Consider the following 23,846-nt stretch of genomic DNA (forward strand, 5'->3'; position numbering starts at 1 on the left):
AAAGCTTCATTCTTATTATTCATTTTAAATAGGCTTCGCTACATCTGCAATTCTGCTGCTCTGAACAATGAAGCTGTTGAAGTAACTCCTGCTGCTGTTTTTTTTCTTTCGTTGTTTTTTTCCCATTCCCCATTTCTTTAGTTTATTTCCAAATTCATCTTGTGCCTCGAGATGTTTCTTAAAACCCCTGTATTCACCATATAAGATCCATCACATTCAGAAATCCTCAATGTATCTTAGAAAGGTCAGTAGGAAATGTCTTTAGTAGTTGGATGGAACCCGAGTTATGACTCACTGTTACAGAGTTCATTCATTTGGAGTAAAATCTAGCAATGTGTGTTAGCATTGGTATAGGCAGCATTAATGAGTATATAACTAACATCAATTAACATATAGGTAGCATCAATTAGCTACATGGATTAGGAATGATAATAGATGAAAAGATTCATTATGTGATGAATAAAAAATAAAATAAATAAATAAAAAATTGATTTGAATTTGATGTTTACTGTGACGTGTCAAATGAGACCCTTAATGGGTCAAATACATGGTGTCTTATATGCGTTCTTTCAGCTTGTGTTGGCCATGTGGACATTAGACCAGTGAAGCGTAAAAGTAACATAGCACAACTCTAGATGGAGTTCTTTTTAATTGGAGTCTACTCTGGGCAGCTGGGGGTGGTTCCAGATCAATGTCCTATGAAGTTCCTTAGCAACTCAAGAACTTTGAGGATGGATTTGGACTGGAATTTATATCAACAGTCTGCTATGGAGCGCTGAGGATCATGGTTTGCATGAACAGTTCTTCATGTCAGCATCTATCACTGAACAGTTCATAACCTCAACACTGATGGAACTGTAATGATGGACATTCGGTGTTGAGGATGCAGAAGGGTTTACTTCAGAGTCTGGTTCCTCTCAAGGTTTCTTCCTCGAGTCTCAGGGAGGTTTTTTTCTTTATCACAGTCACCACTGTATCACTCATTTTATACAACTTTATAATCTTTCTCTCTCTAATGTCCACTGTCCATCTTGCTCCACATATGGAAGGTTCTTACTTTCTCCTCTAATTTCCTTCAACCTGAAACCATGGGAATGTTCATCTTGCTATCTTCCACTTCCTATAAATCTTTATATTATTTAAAATAAAAAATGTAAAAATGTTAACAATTCCGACTTGGGAGCCTTGAAAAAGAAAAAAAAAACATTTCTTTTTCACCCAGCAGGCGATGACCTGTTGAATCTGAAGAACCCTGACCTCGAGCACTCAACCCGAAATGAGCAACATACACCACATTCATGTTTGTCTGTTGCCGTGGATACGGCACGACCAGATAGACTTCCTCCAGCTTCATCAGCAGCTCTGGTGCAGTTATTAGCGACACGTCTGATCACGGAGCAGATCTCTGTCTCACGCTTCCTCACACTCGCTGCTCCTCCTGCCTGAGACTGCCGGACTCTCAGCACACTGATCTATTCATAGAATGATGTTAATAAGTCACACACTGATTCATTTCTATAATTATTATTCCAAAATTTAAAAAAATCTGTAAATGTTCTGCTTGATGTTGAACTGATGCTGAACTGTATGTTGGTAAATACGTTTTTATCCTCATTAATAAAAAGAAACGACTGATTTCTCTTAATGTAGTTGAGTAAAAAGTTTTGAAATGTAGTAAAGTTACAGTAAAAATCTCCCCAAATGGAAACACTTCAGTAAAATACAGATCATTACTGGTACGTAATTCAGAGCAGTTTACAGTACTATAATCTATAAACATACAGTAAATATATATAAAATCTCCCAACATCCTGCATAGACGCTGCTTCATTTGCCTGCAGCACAAAACGTTAAATATTTACAATATTGCAATTTCGTTGTGTCGCTATTGTGAGATTGAAAAAACGCAAGTCAGACTATCGTAACTCAGGGAGCACCTGTATGGGGAAATTCCTCTAAAATTTCAGAAATTGTTCCGCCATGAGATTCCAGACATTTTCATAGCAGGTTTATGGCTAGTGTTAAAACTATATGTTGAGGATAAACCAGTTTTGTGTTTTTTTTTACTGAAACGTAACGAAATTTTTTCATCTCGTTCATAATCATTATCTTGTTAAACGCTTCTCTGACAGTTTAAAGTGAAGGTTGGTCAGAAATGCTTCTCTGATGGTTTCATGATCGTTATGATATACCTAGCATGACCGTTAACAACCCCCCCGCAGTAGGAAGGTGTGATAAGTGCACTAGTGTCCAAATTCGCCCACAGCATCCCACTGATCCAGAAAATTGAAGCGGACTCAGGCTTGAAATGAGTTGAGACGGCTGAGAGAGGAAGAGTTATCCACGAGGTGCTGAAAACCTTTCCTCAAATCCCCGGCTGATGGAGAGGTATAGAAAGATCTTGTCGTCTGTAACCAGACTGATGGAGGGAATTTGGATCTAGGATGACAAACGCCTCCACACGGATTCCACCGAGGGTAACTCGTGACTCACTTCTGAATCCAGGTTATATTTTTCGGATCTCGTCGCGGTTTTGAGTTTTAAAAATCAAATTACACGCTGTATCTCCTTCGTCTTTTCATCCGCAGATCTCCTCTTTTCTCTCATTGCCAGATTACGCTGCTACATCCTTCATCTTTAACTTCTTCCTTTCACTGTTTCGCAACATTCCTGCCTTCTGTCCTCATGAATTTATTTTCAAATTCAATCTAAATGCTTAACTATCTGTTTTTATTTATAATTTACATTACATATAATAAATATATTATACAACATAATAATACATAACATAATTATATATGTATGTGTATATATTACATTTAGGGCTGCAACTAACGATTATTTTGGTAATTGATTAATCAGACAATTATTTTTCGATTATTTGATTAATCAGATACAAATATATTTTTTAAATTAGATGCTTATTATTACTATATAAACCCTTAATTCAGGGTATTTATGTATACATGTGTACTTTAATAATGCAAAAGTCATATAGAGTTTAAGTACCTTTAATTTTGACATTTTAATGCTAATAGCGGATGCTGGATGACGAGTACATGGGGGGGGGGGGGGGATTTTTCTCCTATAAACAAATTCACTCATGCAATATTTGTTTTGTATTTTGCAGATGGCAAGTTGACAACCATGCTTAAAAAAAATCGATATAATATATAACATTGTTTTGACACTTTTTGGTTAAAAATATACACAGATATTTGGTTCAGTTGTGAAGATATAAACATCTAGAATATATAATGAATTACATTTTGTGCAATAATTAAATGATATATGCATAAATTAGATATGCAATCATTTAAACGTAGTAAAGTCGCAGTAAATCACATTTGAAAACGTTTGTTGTTATAGTAGACAAATGCTATAAAAAGAGAAAACACAGCAAATCTAAAGGGAAAAAATCTGCATTAGTGTAGAAAAGCATAAACGTTCACTGAAAAGCACAACAGTGAGTAAAAATGTGATCGTTTACTGCTGCTGTTATTTGCTGTGTTTAGATTTAGTGTTTATTTGCACTGGTTTAATTGAATAATCACAATGTCGTGAGAGAACTGACTGCGCAACCTGATGCTCGCGAGTCCCGACAGATCGGAATCCAGTGCGACAAACATTTTACACAATAACACTTCATTAAACTACACATGATGAGGATTATAGAGTTTTTACTCACCGTGCTGATGTTCCACCTGCATCCATGACTCCAGTGTGTTTCCTTTTCCTTTCTATTCCACACAAACTCCGCTTTGCATAACTTCCAGTTTTCTTTGTTGTGTTTAATATAAAATGCTGCCATGCCTTGTGTGATTTGGGACGCACACTTTTACCTGCTGCCGGTTGACCCTGTACTCTATTTCGCAGCACCTGTGTTATCTCACCATCACAAACCTGTAACTTGTGCAGTCCCACTAATCCACAACCGCATTCGTTTCACAACTAATTTCATTATCGATTATGTTCGATTTTGTCTATGAGTTGTTGCAACTTTAATTATATTGTACAATTAGCACATTAGTATTATTGTTATATTTGTTTTGTGTTTATAACAAAGTCTAATAAATAAAATATAATAATATAATAATTAAAAAGGGCTGAACAAATGAATAAATTCCTATTAACATCAAACTAAATAAATAAGCATTTTTCCCCCAATTAATTAACTTTTTTTAAATGTTAATTTTAATTTTGAAGTAAGTTTCCTTCAGATCATTGCACGTCTGCACACCATGTTGTGTTAATTTGCACACCTGAGTCATGTATATTACTCACGTCTCTCGTTTATTTTGACTATTTCCTCCTTTATGCTTTGTGGTTGTTTCCTTGTTCCTGGGAAAAGTTTGGAAACACCAAACTTCATACCAATAAAGATATGAAGAGTGACTTTGAGCAAACAAATCTGTAAATGTCCAGAACTTTCCTTTTTATTCAAAAATCCCCCCTTAGTATGAAAAACAGCTTTACACAGTCTCTGCATCCGGACAATTCATTTCTCCAAATGTTCAGCTGAAATACGTCCCTCAAAGATGTACTAATTGGAGTTTTCTTCTTCATCTCAGAGCAATTCAGTAGGATTGAGGTGCGGTGACTGGGCAGGTGGTTCCATGAAAGATATCACTCCAGACGTCTGTCTGCTCTCTGAATAACACGTCAGGAACTCAGACGTGCGCTTCGACTCATTGTCTTGTTGTACGGTGAAGTGGGTTCCAAAGAGCCGCAGTCCAGACGGAACTGCATGGTGGTGAACTTTCACTTTTCAGAATCTTCTCTGCTCTAAAACAACCCCAAACCATGAAACTTCCACCTCCATGTGTGAGTGTGGGGGTGAGGAAGTCTGATCACATCTTCTCTCCTGTTCTCCTTCTTATACACGTTCTTCTGATAAAGACAAAAATAACACAAATTCCATAGAACTTTCTTTCAGTCATTCAGTTTTTGTCTTTTGCTGAGTTTCTTGGAACATCAAAGGAACATGTGTGTCTTAAAAATCCTCTTTCTGTAATCAAACAGTAAAAATAGACTTTAACTGGAATAAATTCATTAATGAAATAGTGAATAAGATGAAATGAGATCTTGTTTGGTTGCTGCTCTGCCTCAGGTCCCAGGAACACTTGTGTGGTTATGAAACTGTGAGATGAAACACACAGGGTTTTACACTCAGTAAATATGACTAATTTGTCTTTCTCAGCACGCTATACCTCTGGGCTGGATTTCTGGCTCTTCTCTTTTTTCCTTCATGTCGTGTTTCAGTGCTGGAGGAACTGCAGGCTAATTGGAGGGTAAAGAATGAGCGCTTGGCAGGACTGAACACACAGATGCTTTTTCTCTCCTTCTCTCTTTCCTGTTTCGGGGCCTGGCGTTGGAGTCAGTGCTCCTCTTTTCCAGGCCAGGATGATGTGGTGAATTCAGATGAACAGGAGCAGAGTTGCAGTGTCAGTGATGAAGCAGAGCAGATGGTAGCTTCAGCTGTTTGTTCCCTCCATATCGATTTTATTGTTTTTTTTGGGTTTTTTTAATGTTAAAGTTTGAAGAGGTTTAAAAGTTTAGCCATATAAATCTTCAGAGCTGCCACTTACAGGACCCAGATCTGCTTCTCATCCACACAACCCACCACAGCTCAGTGTAGGGAACAAATCGAGAAGGAAATCAGAAATCAGTAGGGATGAGGATTAGTGTCTCCCGACATCACACAGGCCTTCGTGGACAGATTAAGGAACGAGTCTTTGGTCTGCAGAAGAAATAGAAGACTGCGACCATTCGGGAAAAAATAATAAATCATCATCTCATAAAGCCAGAAAATGATGTCAGTACACACCTGAAATCCGGATCAGAACATGTTAAATGGAAAGTAGGAAAACCAATTGATCCAGTTTGAAGCTTCATTTGAAAGTTTCAGTTCATTCGTCTTTCCATCCATAAACCAGTTCCTTCTTCTGATTAAGATGCTCTGTCCCTTTACCGTGTCCTCAGTAGAGAAAAAAGCTTGAATCGGTCGATGCTATTAATGAATAGTGCCATGTTAATGTGTTGGCCTGAAATGTTCTGAATACTGATTTGTGTAATTTCAGTATTAAATCCCCCCTGCTCTCGCTTCACTCAGCTCTGTGTACGACTCCGGGGGACCATGTAGGTCTTCAGGCTTGTTTAAAGACCCGAGTGGTAGGTAGGTGCTGGACAGTGTCAGTGTTTTACATCTGAGAAGGCAGCTACAGGAAATCAGATGGAAGGCAGTGATGTGGAAGAACTCTGAGAGATTAGAATGAAGCTGTGAGATGAAAGTGCTGTGGAAGTGCTAAAGTGTGTTAAGTAATATTACATTCACCTCACATTACAGGCTACAGAAGCTACAGGAGATACAGAAGCTACAGGAGCTACAGGGGCTGATATTGTGAGCGAATGAACAGAGAGTGTGTCACCCTGTTACTGTGAGAGCACATTACTCACTCACATTACTTATATTACTCACTCACATTACTCACATTACTCACTCACATTACTCATATTACTCACTCACATTACTCACATTACTCACTCACATTACTCACTCACATTACTTATATTACTCACTCACATTACTCACATTACTCACTTACATTACTCACATTACTCACTCACATTACTTATATTACTCACTCACATTACTCACATTACTCACTCACATTACTCACATTACTCACTCATTACTTATATTACTCACTCACATTACTCACATTACTCACTCACATTACTTACATTACTCACTCACATTACTCACTTACATTACTCACATTACTCACTCATTACTTATATTACTCACTTACATTACTCACATTACTCACTCACATTACTCACATTACTCACTTACATTACTCACATTACTCACTCACATTACTCACATTACTCACTTACATTACTCACATTACTCACTCACATTACTCACATTACTCACTCACATTACTTATATTACTCACTCACATTACTCACATTACTCACTCACATTACTCACATTACTCACTTACATTACTCACATTACTCACTCACATTACTTATATTACTCACTCACATTACTTATATTACTCACTCACATTACTCACTCACATTACTCACATTACTCACTCACATTACTCACATTACTCACTCACATTACTTATATTACTCACTTACATTACTCACATTACTCACTCACATTACTCACATTACTCACTTACATTACTCACATTACTCACTCACATTACTTATATTACTCACTTACATTACTCACTCACATTACTCACATTACTCACTCACATTACTCACATTACTCACTTACATTACTCACATTACTCACTCACATTACTCACATTACTCACTCACATTACTTATATTACTCACTCACATTACTCACATTACTCACTCACATTACTTATATTACTCACTCACATTACTCACATTACTCACTCACATTACTCATATTACTCACTTACATTACTCACATTACTCACTCACATTACTCACATTACTCACTCACATTACTTATATTACTCACTCACATTACTCACTCACATTACTCACATTACTCACTCACATTACTCACATTACTCACTCACATTACTTATATTACTCACTTACATTACTCACATTACTCACTCACATTACTCACATTACTCACTTACATTACTCACATTACTCACTCACATTACTTATATTACTCACTTACATTACTCACTCACATTACTCACATTACTCACTCACATTACTCACATTACTCACTTACATTACTCACATTACTCACTCACATTACTCACATCACTCACTCACATTACTTATATTACTCACTCACATTACTCACATTACTCACTCACATTACTCATATTACTCACTTACATTACTCACATTACTCACATTACTCACTCACATTACTCGCATTACTCACTTACATTACTTATATTACTCACTCACATTACTCACTTACTTTACTCACATTACTCACATTACTCACTCACATTACTCGCATTACTCACTTACATTACTTATATTACTCACTCACATTACTTATATTACTCACTCACATTACTCACTTACTTTACTCACATTACTCACATTACTCACTCACATTACTTATATTACTCACTCACATTACTCACTTACTTTACTCACATTACTCACATTACTCACTCACATTACTTATATTACTCACTCACATTACTCACTCACTTTACTTATATTACTCACTTACATTACTCACATTACTCACTCACATTACTCACATTACTCACTCACATTACTCACATTACTCACTCACATTACTTATATTACTCACTCACATTACTCACTTACTTTACTTACATTACTCACATTACTCACTCACATTACTTATATTACTCACTTACATTACTCACATTACTCACTTACATTACTCACATTACTCACATTACTCACTCACATTACTCACATTACTCACTCACATTACTTATATTACTCACTCACATTACTCACATTACTCACTCACATTACTCACTCACATTACTCACTCACATTGATTATATTAATCACTCACATTACTCACATTACTCACTCACATTACTCACATTACTCACTCACATTACTCACATTACTCACTCACATTACTTATATTACTCACTCACATTACTCACATTACTCACTCACATTACTCACTCACATTACTTATATTACTCACATTACTCACATTACTCACATTTCTCACTCACATTACTCACTCACATTACTTATATTACTCACATTACTCACATTACTCACTCACATTACTTATATTACTCACATTTCTCACTCACATTACTCACTCACATTACTTATATTACTCACATTACTCACATTACTCACTCACATTACTTATATTACTCACATTACTCACATTACTCACTCACATTACTCATATTACTCACATTTCTCACTCACATTACTCACTCACATTACTTATATTACTCACATTACTCACATTACTCACTCACATTACTTATATTACTCACATTACTCACTCACATTACTCACTCACATTACTCACTCACATTACTTATATTACTCACATTACTCACTCACATTACTCACTTACATTACTCACTCACATTACTTATATTACTCACATTACTCACTCACATTACTCACTCACATTACTTATATTACTCACATTTCTCACTCACATTACTCACTCACATTACTTATATTACTCACATTACTCACATTACTCACTCACATTACTTATATTACTCACTCACATTACTCACATTACTCACATTACTCACTCACATTACTTATATTACTCACATTACTCACTCACATTACTTATATTACTCACATTACTCACTCACATTACTTATATTACTCACATTACTCACTCACATTACTTATATTACTCACATTACTCACATTACTCACTCACATTACTTATATTACTCACATTACTCACTCACATTACTCACTCACATTACTTATATTACTCACATTACTCACATTACTCACTCACATTACTTATATTACTCACTCACATTACTCACATTACTCACATTACTCACTCACATTACTTATATTACTCACTCACATTACTCACATTACTCACATTACTCACTCACATTACTTATATTACTCACTCACATTACTCACTCACATTACTCATATTACTCATATTTCTCACTCATATAGCTCACTCACATTACACACTCATATTACACACTTACAATACTCAGCATTTCTCACTTTACTCACTAACATTTCTCTTATTACTCACTCACATTACTCACTCACATTACTCAGCATTTCTCACATTACTCACTCACATTTCTCACATTACTCACATTACTTTGAGATATTTAGATAAGTAAATATCTGTAAGAATTAGATTTATTTGGCAGTAATGGCGTGTAATGATTGCTGCTTTGGACAGACGGTTTGAGCACTGAGACGATGCAATCACAGTAAAAGGCTGTTTTATTAAGAAAGAGGGCAGACAGATCCAACACGGGATCCAAACCCATAAACATGAGGCAGACAGAGGTCAGGTGATGAACAGACACCCCAGACAGGGCAGAACAAAAGGGAAAGATTAACAGGATGTAAATCTGTTTATTAGGAAACTTTGTTCTGTGTGTTTTTTTTATAACTTTTGTAGCCATTTCCATGATGTGGAATATATGACCACCTTATTTTAGACCTCTGGCAAATTGACAGATAACTTATCCCAGACACCAGGAGGGAGAGGAGAACAAACAGAGATGGGTGATCTTACAAAAGTGTCTCCCAATCTGAATTTGCCATTATAAACATTTATCTGAATAATCTCGCGGAGGAGAATGGCCTCATGCCTGGAGCCGACATGACATTTGAGGTAAAATTTATGACTGGAAAATTCATCTTGTTCATAGCAAACTCTTTTTTAGATCACATTCCAGATTTCTCAGATGCTGGAGTCCTGGTGGACGGCAAGAAAAGCAAAAATAAGTTCGATAACCAGGATATCAAACATGAGAAACTAACGGCTCGCTACAGACAGGCAGCAAATTGCCAAACTTCACGAGCAAACACCGGGGAATTAATACACAATAATCATACGGCAAACTCAAGACAGCTGTGGACAGTGAAGATACATAAGGGACACAACTGATGACAGGACACGGTTGGGGACATGACAAAAAAACAAAACCAAAACACACTCCATTAGAAGATTCCTGAGAGTATTCATTTTTACACTAATGCATATGTAATCATTTCCTGCACATCTCTGGGATTTAAATCCAAATCGGTCAGGCCAGTAGTTTGTTACAAACTCATCTGGATCCCCAATCCTGCACTTTCAGTGCTGTTAAATACATCATAGAAATACTCCTAGGTAATACAGATCACTTCAGAATTCAAATGCTTTCTTTCACTCCGTACTGAAACCAAAAGAGATCGAAACACATCATTCAGCTGTGCATGTGTTAATTAAAACACAGCCACGCCCCCTACAACAAGGTCAAAGTAAGTGGTATATATATATATATATATTCCTATGAGCCATGTGTAGTGTGTTTTTTTTTTTTTATAAAGAAACGTCTATTACAATTAACATTCAGTGACATTATTGAACACACCCACACACACACACACACACACAGGTCTGGAAAACACTGTGTGGTTCTTCACCTGATGTGTGTGTTCATGTCCACTCAGGGGGACGTTCTGTGGTGCTGCAGATGTTTGTGTGAAGGTTAGAGCCAATTCTCACATTGAGCCAGTGGTAAAACACAAACATGCAGGAGGAATGTGTGAGGTGTGTGTCAGGTGTGTGTCAGCTCATAATTATCACACATCAGGTTTCAGCATGCACTATACAATCTCGCTGTATCGTATGCAGGCTTTGTTTTGATATCAAATTTTTTTCTAGAGCCAGTATTTATCTCTAATGCAGAGAGGACACACTGCATAGTGAGGACCTGTTTAATGACAGAGAGGACACACTGCATAGTGAGGACCTGTTTAATGACAGAGAGGACACACTGCATAGTGAGGACCTGTTTAATGACAGAGAGGATACACTGCATAGTGAGGACCTGTTTAATGACAGAGAGGATAACCTGCATAGTGAGGACCTGTTTAATGACATTGAGGACAACCTGCATAGTGAGGACCTGTTTAATAACAGAGAGGACACACTGCATAGTGAGGACCTGTTTAATGACATTGCGGACAACCTGCATAGTGAGGACATGTTTAATGACAGAGAGGACACACTGCATAGAGAGAACCTGTTTAATGACAGAGAGGACACACTGCATAGTGAGGACATGTTTAATGACAGAGAGGACACACAGCATAGTGAGGACCTGTTTAATGACAGAGAGGACACACTGCATAGTGAGCACCTGTTTAATGACAGAGAGGACACACTGCATAGTGAGGACATGTTTAATGACAAAGAGGACACACTGCATAGTGAGGACCTGTTTAATGACAGAGAGGACACATTGCATAGTGAGGACATGTGTAATGACAGAGAGGACACATTGCATAGTGAGGACCTGTTTGATGAATAAAAAAATAAGGCAGACTGGGGGCTTGTTTAATGACAGAGAGGAGATACTGCATAGTAAGGACATGTTTAATGACAGAGAGGACACACTGCATACTGAGGAGATGTATAATGGCTAAAAGGACATAAGGCATAGTGAGGACCTGTTTAATGAATGAAAAAATAAGGCAGACTGAGGACTTGTTTAATGACAGAGAGGACATACTGCATAGTAAGGACATGTTTAATGGCTAAAAGAAAATAAGGCAGAGTAAGGACGTGTTTAATGTCCATACAGATATTTGCAGAAGTAGAAGGTCGTCTCCTTTGGTGTGTGTTGTGTTGACCTGCTGCTGCAGCGGGGTCTTGTGGGAAATTAAATGTTGGTGTTGTGCGCGTGTGAGTTTGTGAAGATGGGACACGAGGCGTTTGTGGGAACAAAATGTTTTTTGTATAAATATAGAAGAGTTGGAAGTGCAGCGTGCAGAACGTCCTCCAACTGGGACTTCATCAGAGAGGACACACTCACACTCACTGTTATTTATTTGTTTGTTTGGACACAGAGTCCAAGACACCAGAGATCACTGTGTGTGTGTGTGTGTGTGTGTGTGTGTGTGTGTGTGAAAGGAGAATTTGATTATTTCAGAGATTAATTGTTCAATAACACACACTGTTTCATTTAGCACTAATGACTGCAATCATCGTCCTGAAATGCTTTAATTACGTCCTGATAACGAGCCGAAGTCACACAATCATAATTGTTTCAGCACCAGAAACTCACGATTTATTGTTGTCTGAACAAAAACATTAACCGTCCAGTGAAACATGAGAAATCCAGAAGTGTGGTGGAATCTTTTCGACTTTTATCTGGTGGAAACCGTATTTTATCCATATTGAAAACATAATTTTTTTGTTTTAAAATTAATTTTCTTTGTCACTGTTTCAAATAAAAATGCTTTCGATGTCAGGAATGTCCAAAGAAACTCAAAAACAGAAAAAGGCCACTGCCTATCATCTACATAAAACTGCACAGAGCGTACCTGAAGGGACTGATGCACTTTTCTGTGCTGCCACATGAAATATTGATGTAAATGCCCTTATGTACCATAGTGTTCATTTAGGATACACACACAAAACTCCACACTCATACACACTAACTCCTCCTCCTGCCATTACATTTTTACTTATTGAATAACTTTGTTTATTTCTGTAATTTTTTTTGGTTTTTGCAAACTAAATTTCAAGCATGAAAATTGTAGTAACTGATAAAAACGTACACGATCTGAAGACGATCAGTCGAGGTTTATTTTCAGTGATTCTCCTCATGCATACATTTAGATGAAGTTGCAGGACAACATCTATGGGGAAATGTGTGAGGATGCTCCCAAACACATTTTCTTCTCAGAAGAACCCTTTGAAGTAACCTGAAGAATCCCTGGGATGAGTCTTAAGCACATTCATCTTCGGTATTTAAGTGTCCATCAATCAGCAGTTCACCTCAACAACGATGGAACTGTAATGAATAGAAATTCTGTGTTGAGAATGAGGATGAGGTTCTCTGTTTGAGTCTGGATCTTCTCGAGGTTTCTTCCACATGAAGTCTCAGGGACTTTTTCCTTCACCACAGACACCACTGGATCACTCATTAGGAATAAACTTAGAATGAACAAACTTATAAGCACTAAACATATACAATCTTTTGTAAAACTTTATAACTCAAACTGGAACATGTTTGGATCTTCTTAAAGTGAAGGAACCACACAGGGTCTGGAGAAGTCAATAGTGCCAATAGTGTATGAAGTGTATGTATTATATGGCAATTGTTGATAAATTGCTGTTATAAGCGGAATAAAGCTGGTACAAGGATATTTATGTAAATTGTTTTTGTTAATGTGCTCATGAATTTTAGCCACACCCACAAAACTCCATATAAGGTAACACTTACAGTGAGCTCTTAATGTTCCCGTGAAATATTTTAATGTATTTTTCTTCTGTGTTAAAATTTAAATCTCTGCGGTGCGCATGCTAATGATGTTTACGATGTGTGTGTGTGTGTGTGTGTGTGTGTAAAATATATTATGTGCACTGATGAACGCAACAGAGCAGATGAACTCTTTAACCAGTTCATTAGAGTTTTCCATTCCATGATTACACGTTTTTTTTACGATTTGATTGTCACGTCCCCGTGAGAGCGCAGGATCTGTTGCGTGGCGGCTTTGAGTGACGTGTGGAGACGTTGAACAGGGAATGTTTAATTAAAACACCTCATTTTCCTCTAAAATTCATTTACATAATGAGTTAAAATGCCACGTTGCTGAATAATTCAGCGAGATTCGGCTCGATTTCCTCAAGGTTCCTCTCGGATTCCTCGCATCTGAAATCATTATTACTGACACTGATGTGAAAATGAAGCGAACAGGTTGTCGGTTCATCTCAGGACGAAACCCTGCTGCTTCGTGTCCTGAATGTCGAGGTGATATGAGGAGACACTGAACGTTCTGCAGGTTAAATGTGGACAGTCTTTTTTGTCCTCTTCGTCATGGGACGTCTTTTCAGAAAATAATCACCGGGCCTGAGCTTTGGCGAGACTCGTTCCTGCAGGAAATGAATGAGGAACGAGGAAGATTTTTACACGGCGAGGAACCAAAATGATGTTCAGAATGCTAATGGCTTCGCTAATGCAGACGCTGTTTATTTGTTCGGCTGCGCGAGGAGCAGGTCGACTCCGTAACGCGCCATGAAGAGAGAAATGTGTGTGTTCAGAGGAAAGTTCAGAGTGTTTTGCGGCGTTTGATTTGATTTCAGACGAGGCGTCGGTTCCAAACACAAGCAGAAATGAAACGGAATGAAGAGACGTTTCTGAAAACCCAAAACACAAATTGGTCCTTCTCTCTGGTGACGGGATGCTGCACAAGCGTCAGTGTTTTGGCCTGGAGTGGACACGGACACACACACACACACACACACACACACACACACACACACACCACCCATTGCAAAAAAATGGAGCATGAAATTTTAAATCAGAGCATCTATAGGTCAGGGCCTTGAAGCTGTCACGCCCGTGAGTGTGAGTTGTGTGTGTGTGTGTGTGTGTGTGTGTGTGTGTGTGTGTGTGTGTGTGTGTGTGTGTGTGTGTGTGTGTGTGTGTGTGTGTGTGTGTGAGAGACCTCGAGCTATTATTGCGCTTGTAAAAGGATTAAGCTGCCTGGATAAACACCTCCTGCCTACATTCTGCAGGGTGAAACTGTTATTCGTGCACTGCAGACTTTGAGCATCGACCAATCCGATGCGATTCTGCATGCTCTGATTGGTGGAGAAGTCAGTTGATAAATTAAGGGGGCGTGTTCAACTATAACAAGACCGACTCATTATATATTTCATGTTATGTATTTAATGGTTCCAAACGTTTCATTCTGTAGGAATCAGAGCTACAGGTGTTCCTAATAAAGTGTCCGACGAAGGACATTTCTCTGAAATGTTGTGTTATAAATGTTCTGGTGCTTGGAGCAGGAAGATCATGTCCTGTTGTGTCTGCGTTTTATTTCCACTCCTGGAGTGCAGTGCGAGATGTTTCTGCTCCATTTCCCTCAACATTGTTTTTATTGATCACTGAGACGAGAAGATGGATCAGGGTTTTAACGCAGATGTTGGAGTTTAGTGTAGAGCTGTAAATTTTAAAGACCAGAGCGACACAGAGGTTAAGCAGTGAGCCATGGCATTATTCTCGCGTTCCTCCTTCTCGAGTTTTATTTTTAGATCTTTTTCTACTTTATTTATTTTTATGTCCTTTTTTCCACATTCAGTATTTTTTTAGAAGATAAACATAAACCCACTTTATAACTGATGCACAAGGATCAACGAATGTTGTGTTTTTCCACCATTTGTTCCCCAATTCCACCCTTCCACTATCATTCCACCATCTCCACCACCATCTCCACCACCATCTCTCTATCATTCCACCATCTCCACCACCATCTCCACCACCATCTCTCTATCATTCCACCATCTCCACCACCATCTCTCTATCATTCCACCATCTCCACCACCATCTCCACCACCATCTCTCTATCATTCCACCATCTCCACCACCATCTCCACCACCATCTCTCTATCATTCCACCATCTCCACCACCATCTCCATCACCATCTCTCTATCATTCCACCATCTCCACCACCATCTCCACCACCATCTCTCTATCATTCCACCATCTCCACCACCATCTCCACCACCATCTCTCTATCATTCCACCATCTCCACCACCATCTCCATCACCATCTCTCTATCATTCCACCATCTCCATCACCATCTCTCTATCATTCCACCATCTCCACCACCATTTCATCATCTCTCTATCATTCCACCATCTCCATCATTATCTCTCTATCATTCCACCTTCTCCACCACCATTTCATCATCTCTCTATAATTCCACCATCTCCGTACCATTTCATCATCTCTCTATAATTCCACCATCTCCACCACCATTTTACCATCTCCACCTCAATTCCACCATTTCACCACCATTCCACCATCTTCACCACCATTCCACCATTTAATTATCTTTCTATAATTCCACCATCTCCACCACCATTTCACAATCTCGCTATCATTAAATTTTTTATCCCCATTTCATAACTATTCCATTATCTACATTTCATTCTGACCCTTTTAAAAGACCTAACTACACTTTCCACCGGTTCCTCTTCAGTTCCTTGCTATGAAATGCTATTGTAGAAATAAAGTAAAGAAATGATGATTATTACAGAAACAGAAACCTCGGAGTCACAGTGTTCTCTTCTCAGCAGAGCAGGACGTATGGAGAGCAGTAAAAAGGGAAGAGAAAGATGGCCATCATTAACCAGGTGCTCCATCATTTGCCACATAAAGTTGGAGAAATGAAACCCTGAAGATCTCAGAGTGAGGAGCAGCAGGTTGAGGGAAAACTGTGGCTATGGAATGCTAATGGTAGGCAATTTAGGCCAATTAAAGCTGCTGGGAAGATTTATGCTAATGAGATGCTAATGTGTTTAGGAAGGGCTCCTGGAAGGAGGCGTGTGGTCTCTCTGTGTGCTGTTTCTCTGAGATGTGTTGCATAGAAATGGCTGAGAAATTGGCTTCTGATGATGTTTGGTGAGACGTCTTCGTTTAACGCGGTGGAGCCCCAGCGTGCAGCTCTCTGCCCCAGGGCATTATGGGTAAAGTCACGGTGTTTAATGACAGACAGCCGAGTGATAGCGGAGGAGTTTAGAGCAGAACTGGAGCATGAAAGAAGCTCTGTGTCTGAGAGTTTACTTCTTCCTGTGGTCTGGTTTCATGTTCATCTTCTATTTCTTCTCTCTCTTTTAGCAATGTGTCGCAGTTTTTTGGGATTTCTGCTCATATTACAGACCTGAATGTTCTTGTGAAACATTTTGGGTGAATTGGCAATTAGACTGGAGAAGAATTGAAACTTCAGGAGACTCCTTCTGATCCTGATCAATTTAGCTGCTTTACGTCTTTATCCAAGGGTTTCTCCACCTGTGAAGACCATTCAATGTTCTCCGTAGGATCCTAAAGCAGGGGTCGTCAACCTTTTGCACCCTTTGTTTTTGAAAATATTGTAATGTAACAGTCTCAGGATTTCCTAAATAAACTATAAACACGGTTTCATTCACGTGTTATATTGACAATGTTGTTGCTTAGAAACAAATGAGGAAAATGTAAATCTGGCTTCTAAAAAAAGTCTCCTCAGCTTTAAAGCGACGGTTTTTCTTCAGTGTTTTTCTCTGAGTGTGTATTAGTCTGGCACCCGATATTTATATTCCAGTTTTTGAGCTGTTCATGTCAGTTTTTGAGAAGTTTTCTCCAATCCCCGCTGAAACCCGAGCGCTCCGAGTGCTTATATGTGGATTTATAGGAATAACTCCTGAAGCCGTTTGTCTCGGATCTTAATTGCAGCTGTTGATGTTTTTTTTCAGTCCAGCTGTGACAGTGAGTCAGTAAAGACTCATCTTTTACCCACAATGCTTTGCTTTGAATCCACCACAGCCCCCTGAGATCATCACATGAAGGCTGTTTGTCGTCTCTCCGTCTCTCGCTTTATTACTCTCTCATCTTCCTTCTTTGTCATTCACGTGTCAGTGTCACTGTCTTTTACACGTGGACTTTGTATCAGAGCTTCGAGACGCTGCGCCTCAATAACTCTCTTTATATCAGCGTTAATGTAACACAAGGAGAAAGTGATGAACGGAGGAACGCCAGCTTCTACTTTCATCTTTATACTGAATTATAGCAACAAAAATCCGCTTCAGAATCACACATTCATGCTGTCCTGTGGTTAAACCACACCCCTTTACAATTAAACCACACCTATTTAATGTTAAACCACACCCCTTTACCATTAACCACACCCCTTTGCTGTTAAACCACACCCTTTGCTGTTACAGGTTTTCTCAGTCGCTTTGGAGCGTTTCTCAGATCAGAAATGAAATTCTCAGAAGTACTTATTCAAACTCCACAACATTTAGTCACTTGTGCTCATCATAAGAACATTTTCTTTGATTTGATCAAATTGCGAATGCTTTAGTGCATCATTTAATCGATTGTGTACGAGTGTCTGCTTTTTCCTACATTATCAGTTGTTTATGTTCATGTTGATCAAAATGTATTATACTGGTTTCATCTAAATGGTTTTAACCCCCAAAACATTTAGGCATCAGTTCATTGGATAAGTCATTGAGTGCAAAATGGTTAAACCAGTTTCAAAATTTGTCACGGTCTTCTTCCTCACAGTTCAATTAAACTTTTTTGGTGAATGTGTCTTGAATTGATGAATTGTGCAGATGAACCTTGAATGTCACTAATGAAGGGGCGTGTTCACTTTCAGATCAACCAATAATCAACTAGTTCTCTAAAATAGGTCAAGGCTGAATCTCGTGAACCTTCACTGTAATTGGCGAGTGAATATAAAAAAAGCAAAACACACATTTACAATTGATGAAAATGGATGAATAACTAGAAAAACGAACATGGTCAAGAGCCAGGAATAAGGATGCATGCTGGAAGGGTCAGGAGGCAAAATAGAGGAAGAGGAAGAAGAGGCCAGAGACATCTGAGACACCAGAGACACCATTGTGAGGCCATGATTGACAACATGGCCATGATTGTCCACAATAGTGGCCCATGTTGTCAATCATGGCCTCACAATGGTACTGTAAGTGATGATATCTGTTGTGATGTGGATGAAAATCTGAGGCCCGACAGACTGGGACGTCAGGGGGTAGAGACGGATTACACTGTGTAGTGCAGCATGTGCAGTTCTGCCTAAGAAGTGTTTCCTATGTTTACCGTCTGGACTTTTCATTTGTGTCTTTATTTTCTATCACAATGACATTATATTGTAATTTTTAGTCAGTCCACTAGTAAAGAACAATAAAAAAAAGTGTGAATCCTGTCCAGTCTCTTACAATCAATGTCCCACATACAGTAATGTGTACATTCCTGCTGTTGAATTTCATCGTTGCCACTTAGAGGAAATTCAGCATTGTGCATTTCAATACTTATAATCAAAACATAGTTTACATACAACAGGAAATACTAAAATAAAGCAGTGTCAGAGTAAAAATATGATTAAGATTTTGACTCTCTTGTTCGTAGAGAATGATTAAAGCACTTGTTATTTTGATGGTAATGAAATGTTTATTGGCACAAATACTTACTTTTGAGAGAAGTTCTGAGGATTTTAAGCAGAAAACAGGCTTTTGCAAGAAATCCAATGTATTGTGCTGTTTGTACACATTGTTTTGAGAATGCACTTACTGATTTGCAAATCCAAAGGATGATTCGAGAAATGCTCCAAAGTGACTGAGAAAAACTGTAAACCACACCCATTTACCGTTAAACCACACCCCCTTTAGTGTTAAGCCACAGCCACCACACCAGTTAACTGTTGAACCACACCAACTTATTGTTAAAACACAGTGTGGTTAACAGTAAAGGTATGTGGTGGGTGTGGCTTAACACTAAATGGGTGTGGTTTAACGGTAAATGGGTGTGGTTTAACAGCAAAGGGGTGTGGCCTACCGTGGGTTTAACCACACAACTTTACTGTTTCAAAGCCACTTTATTTCTTTATAATATAATAAATGACTTTTAATGGTTTTAAACTTTTACTGGTTGTAGTTTCTGTCTGAATGAATCCTTTTGGACAGATCACTTTATTTACTGTAACATTTTACCGTATACTGTGTGGTCAAAAGTATTTGGACACCTGACATTTCCATCCATATGTGGTTCTTCTCCAAACTGTTACTCAAAGTTGGAGACACACAAGTGTGTAGGACGTCTTTGGTTACAGGAGCATGAGATTTTCACTTCACTTATTTTATGAGACCCAAACCTGTTCCACCATCTTCATGCTCCTGTGCACAAAGCAGCTCCATTAAGATCTTCTTCACACGGGTTGGAGTGGAAGATCCTCTGCTTTAGAGCTCCGACCCTTGTAGCCGATTTAATCTCCACACATCTACGCAAAATATAGTGAATTGTCTTCCCAGAAGAGTGGAGCTCATGATAACACCAAATGGGGACTAAATGTGGAATGGAAATGTGGTGTAGAAGTGAGGAACTACAGAGCAGCATCAGATGATCTGATGACCTTCAGGCAATACATTTCAGAAAAGTACACAAAAACCGGTTGGGATTTAAAAGTTTCTTATCTCTGTGTGTGTGTGTGTGTGTGTGTGTGTGTGTGTGTGTGTGTGTGTGTGTGTGTGTGTGTGTGTGTGTGTGGATTTAGGGTGTAATGTGGAAGTGTGTCACTGTTCAGAATTGATTCAGTCCCAGTTACAGCGTGAAATGAAACTGATCTCTAACTTTAATGGAGTGAAGCATCAGGTTCCAGGAGGAATCTGGAGCTCAGATTAGTTGTGGAATTTCACCCTTCAGGAGAGTCCTTAGTCTGGAAGCACTGATCAGATGATCTCAGAGATTTGTCTGTATTTATATCTGAGATCTGCCATTCGAGATGATCTTTCCCATCTGCTCGATTGGGTTCTTTTCTAACACTATATTCTTTCACATTTTCCCCCTGAAGGTCTACACGAGATACGGGAAATGCTACACATTCAATGGAAACAAAACAACATCCAAAAAGACAAAGCAGGGAGGCATGGGGAACGGCCTGGAGATCATGCTGGACATCCAGCAGGATGAATATCTGCCCATCTGGAGAGAAACGAGTGAGAATATTTACTAAAAGTTCTTAGTATATTACCAACCTATCAAAAATGTTCCTAATGTCTAGAGTGAGATGGGCTTTAGCATCTAATGATGGATCAGAGGTTTGGAGGATGATGATGGAGCAGGGGTTTGAAGGATGATGGTGGAGCAGGGGTTTGGAGGATGATGATGGAGCAGGGGTTTGAAGGATGATGATGGAGCAGGGGTTTGGAGGATGATGATGGATCAGAGGTTTGGAGGATGATGATGGAGCAGGGGTTTGAAGGATGATGGTGGAGCAGGGGTTTGGAGGATGATGATGGAGCAGGGGTTTAAAGGATGATGGAGCAGGGGTTTGGAGGATGATGATGGAGCAGAGGTTTGAAGGATGATGATGGAGCAGGGGTTTGGAAGAAGATGATTGAGCAGGGGTTTGGAGGATGATGGAGCAGGGGTTTGGAGGATGATGGAGCAGGGGTTTGGAGGATGATGATGGAGCAGGGGTTTGGAGGATGATGATGGAGCAGGGGTTTGGAGGATGATGATAGAGCAGGGGTTTGGAGGATGGTGGAGCAGGGGTTTGAAGGATGGTGGAGAAGGGGTTTGGAGGAGGATGGTGGAGCAGGGGTTTGAAGGATGGTGGAGCAGGGGTTCGAAGGATGGTGGAGCAGGGGTTTGGAGGATGATGATGGAGCAGGGTTTTGGAGGATGGTGGAGCAGGGGTTTGGAGAATGATGAAGAAGGTGTTTGGAGGAGGATGGTGGAGCAGGGGTTTGAAGGATGGTGGAGCAGGGGTTTGGAGGATGATGATGGAGCAGGGGTTTGGAGGATGATGGTGGAGCAGGGGTTTGGAGGATGATGATGGAGCAGGGGTTTGGAGGATGATGGTGGAGCAGGGGTTTGGAGGATGATGGAGCAGGGGTTTGGAGGATGATGATAAAGCTGGGGTTTGGAGGATGATGATAAAGCTGGGGTTTAGAGGTTGTAAGAGTTGTGATCTGACAACGTGATGTTTGATGGTCATTAGATCAGACATTTTAACATTTGTAATGTAACATTTGTCACTTTAGTTTTTGTATATGGAAACAGAAACAGATTTCTTTGATGTTTTCTCTGTATTTTGTGTCTTTTTCTCTCCTAGACGAGACGTCTTTAGAGGCAGGGATCCGTGTGCAGATCCACAGTCAGGATGAGCCGCCCTACATCCATCAGCTGGGATTCGGCGTCTCACCCGGTTTCCAGACTTTCGTGTCTTGTCAGGAGCAGAGGGTACAAACCACACATGCAGTATTAGGAACAATATATTGTGTGTTTTTGTAATAATGAACTGAATTTTGATGTGTATAGTTTTGCTGTTGCAGTTCGTATTTAATGTGAACTGGATTTGCTCTCAACACATTTGTTTCCAGTTGCAACTGGTGCTTCTGATGAAATTGCTTTGGGAAGAGAAACGACGTAGAACATACCAAAAACTTTTGATTTAAAGACCTGATCAAATGTAAAACCTTAAACACATTTTGCATTGGAGCTCACAGTAGTGCAGTGGAATGAGTAGCTCAGTGCTAAGGATGTTGGACTTCTAATCAGATGATCATGAGTTCAAATCCCAACACCACCAAGTTGTCAAACTGGGTCCTTGAGCTCGGCTCTTAACCCTCAACTGTATAAATGAGATCATTGTAAGTCGCTCTGGATAAGAACATCTGCTAAATGCAATACATGCAATTTGAATATGGGGTTGAACATTAGTCTAATGTTGAGGTACGTCTGGTAGATATTCCAAAATGTATTATTAAAAATGACGTGAAATCATTATTCATGCAGGTCTTTGGAATTCTCTAATATTAACTAATATGTTTTAGAAGTTCTGCCATCTCCAACCATTTCACAATAACTAAAGGAGCACTGGAGTGGTCTGGTTAATGTTCATGATCATGATCAAGGACTTTTGGGAACAACAACTTCTGGAAAGTATGGGAAGATACGAGGTAGTATCAAAAAGTTTGCAGATTAACGGTGTAGCTGGTGCTGGATGTAGTCCTCTCTTACAATTCATCACCACATCTGCGATTTCATCATGGACGCATGTTAGAGCAAAGAACTAACGTGAACTTCTGTCTCCAACTGAGCAAATCTGCTACAGAGACTTTTAACATACGGCGATGATACAATGTGGCGTTTGAGGTGTTTTTCCTGAGCGGAAGAACATCACTGGAAGAAAAGAGATCAGGAAGACCTTCAATGAGCTCAACCCCTGAAAATGTAGAAACCTTTCGGCAAATCGTGCATGAAGATTGTCGGAAAACACTCCACTCTGGATCGTTTCTGGGAGCTCTGTGTGAAAATGTAGATAAATGAAGTAAACAGAGCTTGTCTTGATTTTTTATATATCACCTCATATGTCCTACAAGCTGGGTTTCCTAAAGTTCCTGCTGACAGAACCCTTTATTTCCCTCAGACAATAGAATAGATTACAACATTATGTGGCATTTGACTGGATACAATTTTATTCCTGAACTTTACACTGTTTATTTGTCTTCTTGATTTAATTTTGAGTTACTGAGCTCTGATTTAAAGGACTTTATGAACCCCTGGGAGAGAGTCAAAGCTTTAAAGAACACTATTGTAAAGAGTACATTTATAATGGTATTCT

The 23,846-nt window shown here is 39.0% G+C and overlaps 1 protein-coding gene across 1 annotated transcript in view; it reads left to right on the forward strand.

Annotated features, from left to right (window-relative positions):
• Positions 1 to 22,677, forward strand: part of asic4a (acid-sensing (proton-gated) ion channel family member 4a) — a gene marked incomplete at its 3' end in the record, with an annotated part of 59,502 nt that extends 36,825 nt beyond the window's left edge. Inside the window, exons 2-4 of the mRNA XM_083536656.1 lie at positions 21,069 to 21,213; positions 22,335 to 22,462; positions 22,603 to 22,677. Of these exons, the coding sequence (XP_083392782.1) occupies positions 21,069 to 21,213; positions 22,335 to 22,462; positions 22,603 to 22,677 (348 nt within the window). The remainder of the gene's footprint in view (positions 1 to 21,068; positions 21,214 to 22,334; positions 22,463 to 22,602) is intronic.
• Between the last annotated feature and the right edge of the window lie 1,169 nt (positions 22,678 to 23,846).

This window comes from Silurus aristotelis, assembly GCF_946808225.1.
Source record: "Silurus aristotelis genome assembly, chromosome: 3".
NCBI classification, from domain to species: Eukaryota; Metazoa; Chordata; class Actinopteri; order Siluriformes; family Siluridae; genus Silurus; species Silurus aristotelis.